Genomic DNA, 7946 nt, shown 5'->3' on the forward strand with positions numbered 1-7946 from the left:
AAAAACCTTTAATCCTATTGCCCCAAAACTTTATTGTCTCCCCAAAATTCATAAAAGACGTTTTCCTCTTCGACCAATAGTCGCTGACTTAAATTCCACTCTATGCAAATATCCAAATTCATTAGTTCAATTTTATCTAATGTCACTCATAATTCTCCCTATTTTGTTAAAATTCCATTGAACTCATTTCCCAACTTACACACCCCTCATTGTACGTCTGATTTTTTCCTTCGTAAGTTTAGATGTGGTTTCCCTTTTTTACTAACATTTCACCTGATCTTATCTCTTGGCTATAGACCATAACGGGTTGATATTAGCAAATACACAGATTTCAATTTTTCTTGGTAAATGTATAAATTCATTATTCCAATCCTCTTTTTCATTCAACAATTCCTTCTTTAAACAAAAATTTTGGCACTTCTTTAGCGTGATGCTTATCATTTACTGTATAATAGTAACTTTTTATTCATTGTTAAGAAATGGAGAAAGAATCGAACAAAGACTGACAGGTCATTAGAGTACTTATCAATGATGTTTGAAAATTTATTGCTTGATCTTCAAGAAATTAAGAAAAATCAGGCAGAAATGTTTGCATTTACAGCTTCTCACAAAGAAGCAAAACGTGATATTGTCATGCCTAAGTTCAGAACATTCGTTTTGCTTTGAAAATATAGCTGATGTAATGAAGATGGAAACGATTTTAACAGAGGAGGGTTTCGGTTTATATTTTGGTTTTATAGCAATTTGTTTATAGGCATACAACTGTTAGTACATTAGAGGCAGAAGGAAAACATCTGAAAGTACAACAAACTAGTATTATCTGCTTCAAACCGACTGGATGATTTTTTAAACTAAAACATCTGGTGTAACCGTCGCCGTAAAATTATAAAATATCATTTCATATAACGGTCAGGAGGAATTTTGTTAATCCCGTAAATAGGGAACGATTCTGCCGAGGTTCGACGGCTCATATAATTAGGTTTATAAAACAAGTCAATAAAATGTATTCCGTCGGCCTGAAATTGGGATAAATTTTTAGTCTAGTATTAACAGTCAAAGAAGAAGGACATATTTGTAAAATAGAATAAATAAATTCAATATGAAGATAACAGGACTTTCATTTTCTAAAACAATCATCGTGGAGATTTCACATTTCGTCGATCGATGAAATTTACAGTCTACTATCGAAGCATCAACCAGTCGACGCATTGTAAATCGCTCCATTTGGTCCTTCGAGCCGGATTTTAAAGTTGATTTTAATCAACGTTTTGTGAGCCACGCATTTAAGCTTTGGACAAACCAGTTATTAGACAAATGCTTATTAGTCTATCTAATAAATGTACCTGTAATAACTGAGATTAAATTGAAGGTGATTGTGAAAGTGAAACTGTAAAAGTATTCAAAGCATATCTTACAAATATACTTAATAATATTAAAATTGTTGTGCGCAGTGAATTAAGCATTGACAAAGTTTATCGTTGTTGTGTAATTTACGGTGAAATTAAGAGACGCTTTTGCTGCTTTTGCTCGAAACCAATACTGATACGATAGCGACGCCAGAACCGCCATAATCCAATACTGATACGATAGCGACGTCGGAATCGACTAGCCTACTATTTTGAGGCATTCACCAGGAACGTGAAGCACCATCCGAGTGATTTCTCCAGTACGAGTAATTTGGATCCACTCGAAGATACCGCCACGTTTTCCGTCAAATCAACACTTCATTTGCCTTCATTTATTAAATTAATGGGTTTATAATAGTTATTACAAAAGATATAAATATTAAAAAATCTGTAAATTTAAATACATACATGAAAATGAACTCTGGTACAAAATTGCTTATTGCCTTAAAATATAGCGCAAGTCCTTTATCTATGAATATATAGTTCAGACAAAACTAACACCACCTACCATTTAATAGTATATACATCTTCGGCAACTCTTTGTGATAATTATTTCATATAAATGCATTATGTGCTACATAAGCCAACTTATATTAAGTTTCAATATAGATAGAAGAATATACATAATCTCAAAAGTCTTGATTATATATTAAAAATACATTGTTTACATAAAAAATTCTTCTGTTGAATGTGAGATTGTCAGTCACGTAGGACCCTGTCTGTCAAGAAATGAAATTTCAATTACACGCAAGCCTCTTTGTGTCGGATCTGTAAGTAGTAAACTCTTGGAATATAAACTCTTTCATTTGTGATGCTATCATATTTTAGATATTTTCCGAAGACATTTTTCATAATGCGTCTCAGTGCAAATATATTAGATAGGCAGTTAAACAAGCAAGACATCCTTCGCAATATGTACTACAAGCTGCTTTTTCAGCTTCAGCAAAATACAAATTTAATTGATTAATCGTGTGTTCAAAAGCTTGCCTATCAATCCTATTTTCCAGTTCTGGAGGAAACCTAGTTTGAAATTTTACAGAGGTTCCATCATTATAATCTCTTTGCACAAATATCTTTGTAGGAAGAGTTTGTTGCAAACCTCCATGATCTAATGGGCCAGTTGCTCTATTATCAGTCATCATTATTTAATTTTGCACAAATGTTCTATTAAATATCAAATCTGTAATTATTCTATTTATGTCAAGTAATATCACAAAAATACTAAATTATTTGAGATATAGAAATATTTCGAAATATTAAAAGAAACTACTCCAAATTAAATAAGTTTTTTTACACCAGATAAGCCATTATTTATTTCATTATATAAACCTGGACATATTATTGATTGAATTGGAACTTGCTCTAAGATTTTAGGCCAATTTCGTTAATCCTTAGTTTATTAATCTTATGAAATATTAGTTATTTAAACATTACTATTATGGTTATATATGTTAATTTATTTACACCACAACTTATAATATTGATGTGCTAGACTCCAATTCTAATAATATTACATTAGAATTGTTAAATAATCAATTCCTGCATCGAGCATTCGTGCGATACACATCGGTAAATAAATTTACATAATCTGATAAGAGCGAGTGAGTCAGTAAGTGAACAATGGAATCTGGCCAGTACGGCCAGGAAAGTGACGACGATGACAGTGGTCATCATGATTTTGAGGATTGTGAATTGAATCCAGTTGATAACAGAATTACGTCAATAGAAGAGTTTGAATACGAAATGGATGACATTAGTGATTATGAAATAAATGATTTGGATAATAATATTAATGAAACAAAAGTTAGTGAAATTAATTTAGTTAAAAATTGTGAATATAAAAAAGTAATAAGAAAAGTATTAAAAAGGGAGTAATAGATTTTAGAAAGAAAAGAAGATTGTTCGTAATAAAATATTTGATAAGAATCGCGAAAAGTTAAGTGTGATAAGGAAAAAGGTGACATTAAAGTACAAGTTAACAAAACACGTTTAGAGAAACTAATAATGATGGAATTAATGAAAACGATGTAAATATCGATTGGGCAAGTGAAGTAAATGAAGAAATGGATAGTAATTTAAATAAAAAAACCTATGAAGAGGAGTTTTTCTATTATGATGAAAGGAACGAAGGTCCATTTGTTATATATGCAGAATCAAAAGATAAAAATTTGGGTAGACTACATCCAATGGCGTTAGGAAGAATTTTACATACAAAAGTGTCAAGTGTTAGTAATAAGATAAGTAATGTTGCAGCTATAGGTATAAATAAAATAAAATATGTTTTAATGATTGGAAGAGTGCTAATACAGTGGTAAAACAGAAATTACTGGACGAGTATAATATTAAAACTTATATTCCGAAGCATAAAACTACGAGAATAGGTATTATATTTAATGTAGACCCAGAGATTGAAGAAGATGAAATCATGAGTTGCATTAAAACGGATGTTGAAATTATTAAAGTGAAGTGTATTAAAAATAAAAAGGCATATAATAGCAGCTATAAAACACAAAGAGTGAAGATTTGGTTCAGGGGCAGTTATCTTCCAGAAAATGTATTTATTCATTCAGTAGCTTGCGAGGTTCAACCTTTTATTGAAAATGTTATACAGTGCCACAAATGCTGGAGGTTTGGCCATATTCGTCTTCAGTGCCAGGGCAGGCAAAGATGTAGAAAATGTTCGGATGAACATGATGTAAAAGAATGTGTGAGCCAAATAGAATATGTGCTTTATGCCGAAATAATCATCAAGCGAATGATAGAAATTGTCAAACGTATTTATATAATAAAAAATTAAAGGAGTTGAAAGCATATCAGAATATTTCTATAAGTGAAGCTAAGCAAATATTGCGTAAGAGAACATATGCAGATATAGTACAGACCAAATTTTATAACAGAGATTATCAAAATGTATTTCCTTCATTAATTAAACAATCAGATAATCAATTAAACAGATTTAATAATAACAAGTTTGAAATGTTAAATCATATTAAAGAAAAAGAAGTAGAAATTAATGAAGAAAATATATTGAAAATTAGAAAACCTAAGCACACGACATTAAGAATTGAAGGAAGACAAAGAAGAATAAATGCAGAAGAATACAAGGAAAGGAGAAAGGAAGTAACGAAATACAATAGTGAAGAAAATAACCCAAATAAAAATGAAGATGAAAAAGAAAAAAAAAAAAAGATGAAGCAACAATTCAAAGAAATTTTTAACAAAATAAGGCACAGATTAAGTTTTAAAACAGAGATAAACACAGAGAATATATGGACAGCCCTGGAAGAAGAAATAGAATCATTGTGTACTGAAAAAGCAATGATGGAAACTAATAAAATAGGCAATGCTATTGAAGATACAGGTACGGAATAATAGTTTAAAATATAATAAATTCAACAACAAAACAATTATGGCAAGTAGAGTTATTATGGAAAAAATAAAACTAATATTTTAAATATGAAAAAATTTAAAAATAAAAATATTAAAATTATGCAATGGAATGCAAGATCTTTACCGTCAAATAGAGAAAGTTTAGAGAATTTTATTATGAAGAAAACATTGATGTTATTTTGATATCTGAGACTTGGTTTAAAATAACTCAGGAATACAAGTTTAAAAATTTTATTATAATTAGAGAAGACAGATTAGATGGAAAAGGAGGAACTGCTATATTGATTAATAAAAATATGAAGTTTAAAGAATATAAAATTAATAGGGAATACATTAATATGGATTTGTGTCAAATGTGTGCTGCAGAAATATTATTAGGAAGTAAGAAAATAGTATGTGTATCATTATATGTTTCACCAAAGGCTAATATTTCAGAAGGGCAATGGAATAGTTTACTGAATGGAATTAAAAAACCCTGTATAATTGGAGGAGATTTTAATGTCCATAGTCAAGCTTGGGGTTGTGACTATGAAGATACAAAAGGACGTAGACTACTGGAAGCGATAGAGGAGAACCAACTTTTTATATTAAACGATAATAATAAAGTAATTAGTAATAGAATATGTAAATCAATAGTTGATATTACTATCTGCTCTTCAGACATAGCACATAAAATAGTATGGGATATGTATAATGATGATCTAGGCTCAGATCATTATCCAATAATAATGGAATTAAATGAAAAAAAGATCTTTGATGAAACTACATCTAATAGAAAATGGAGGTGTAGTAAGGCTAATTGGGAGCAATATAGAAAAGAAATTGAAGAGAAAATTGAAACAATTAAGATTTCAAAAAAAGAAATAAATTATGACACTTTTGTGGATATTGTTAATGAAGCAGCAATGAAGAGTATCCCAAAAACTGAAGGAATAGTAAAAAAAGGATAATAAAACAAATTTGGTGGGATGAAGAATGTAATACCTTAATTAAAAAAAGGAGAGAAGCAGAAAAAAAATATAGGAAAAATATGAACTTAGAAAACTATTTACAATGTAATCTTGTTAAAAATGAGGTAAGAGCAAAGTTAAAGCAAAAGAAAAAAGAAAGCTGGGATAACTACATTAAAACTCTGAACCCAAACACACCAACCAAGCAAATATAGTATGATTAAAAGATTGAAAAATATTGGAGAAGATACTGAAAAAGAAAATAAAAGATGCGACAACAATTGGATAGATATGTTATTGAATAAAATAGCCCCAATGGGAGTAAAGGATAGTTGTATGAGATTGCAATACTTGAAAGATAAAAACTATATCAAAGAAGTCATGAAACCGTTTAATATATGGGAGATGGACGTCGCAATGAATAGGAGAAAAGACACTGCACCAGGAATAGATAATATTCATTACGTTATGTTATCTGAATTACCAAATATAGGTAAGGAAGTGCTATTAAGATTAATCAATAAGTATTGGTTGGATACACAAATAGTTAGAGACTGGAATAAATATAATATAATTCTCTTTAAAAAGACAAATGGAAATGCAGATAATACAGATAATTACAGACCTATATCACTAGCATCGTGTGTTGCTAAAACCAAAGATTTAATGATAAAAAGAAGATTGGAGTGGTTTGTAGAGAAAAATAAAATATTTTCTAAAAGTCAATACGGATTCAGAAGAGGGCTGAGTACGAAGGATAATTTATGTAAATTAATGGTTGATATTAATTTGGCATTTTCAAGAAATAATTATGTGGTGGCACTCTTTTGCGATATTAAAGGGGCATATGATAATGTCGTCCCAAGTATAATGTTCCAAGAATTAATTAAAATAGGATTACCATTCCGATTGGTGTCAGCCTTAACATTTAATATATATGAAAGGAATATAATAGTTAAGAAAGATAACAAAATAATTGGTGAAAGAGTAGTGAATAAAGGACTACCACAAGGAGGTATACTTAGCCCATTATTGTATGCTATATATGTAAGAGATATAGATAATATTTGGGTAAGAGGTACGAATATTATACAATATGCCGATGACATACTCATTTATGTAGAACAAAGGGATTTAAATCTAGCGTTTAATATTATGAAGGAAAATATTAAAAAACTTCATGAATGGTTGAGGGATAAAGGCTTGGAACTTTCGGATGAGAAAAGCTCGATAGGGGTATTCACAAGACATAGGTTGAATGATTTACCAACTCATATTAGTACGGAAGAGCATTCAATAGCGGTTAAAAATAGTAATAAATTTTTAGGAGTCAAGTTGGATCAAAAATTGAAATTTAAAGAATGTATACAAGATATTAAAAAGAAAATAGAAAAAAGGATAAACCTATTAAGAGTGGTGAACAAAACATGGTGGGGTGCTCATCCACAAACGAGTTTAGAGCTATATAAAACTTTGATTAGACCAATTTTAGATTATGGTAGCATTGCTTATCACAGTAGTCCACATGTAAAGGTGTTGGATAAAGTACAATATAGATGTATCAGAATATGTATTGGCGCAATGAAATCCACGCCAATAAATGCAATGTTAGTTGAAAGTGGAGAATTACCTCTAAAACTAAGATGGAAATATTTAATCCATAAATATATTTATAAGAAGATATTAAGAAGAGAGCCAAATATTATTAGTGGATTAGAAGAATTGGAAAAATTAATGGAGAATAATAAATTTTGGGATAATAAGCAAAATATTATGGTAGACAGTTTGAATTTCATGAAGAAAACTAATGTTTATAAGATATATGAAAACAACGTTAATTTTAAAAAATTATGGTTTGATGAAGGTAAACAATTTTTTGTCAATATTAATAATGAAGAGACAAATATTATAAACAGTAGAGGATATGAGGAAATCTACACAGATGGCTCTAAAGTAAATAATGAAGTAGGGTGTGCCATGATCCATGAGAAGAAAGAATTTCAAAAAATGATAAAACTACCAGATTTTGTTTCAGTATATACTGCGGAATTAGTAGCTATAGGAGAAGCGGTAAAATATATTAAAAACTTGAACATAAGAAGAGCAATTGTATATACCGATTGTAAAAGTTGTGTAGAAAAATTAATAAGCATAAACAAAAAAAATCTTTTTGAGGAAGCAATTTATACAGAAATTCGAA

At 29.6% G+C, this 7946-nt stretch overlaps 1 protein-coding gene across 1 annotated transcript; it reads right to left on the reverse strand.

Moving 5' to 3' along the window:
• Window positions 1-2266: 2266 nt before the first annotated feature.
• Window positions 2267-2667, reverse strand: LOC113391026 (golgin subfamily A member 7B-like). Its single transcript, XM_026627007.1, has one exon. The coding sequence runs from the start codon at window positions 2546-2548 to the stop codon at window positions 2267-2269; it is 282 nt and encodes a 93-aa protein (XP_026482792.1). The 5' UTR covers window positions 2549-2667.
• Window positions 2668-7946: the final 5279 nt, after the last annotated feature.

This window comes from Ctenocephalides felis, unplaced genomic scaffold (genome assembly GCF_003426905.1).
Source record: "Ctenocephalides felis isolate EL2017-DRISC unplaced genomic scaffold, ASM342690v1 CF-g0.4_SCAFFOLD_00845, whole genome shotgun sequence".
Classification (NCBI taxonomy): Eukaryota; Metazoa; Arthropoda; class Insecta; order Siphonaptera; family Pulicidae; genus Ctenocephalides; species Ctenocephalides felis.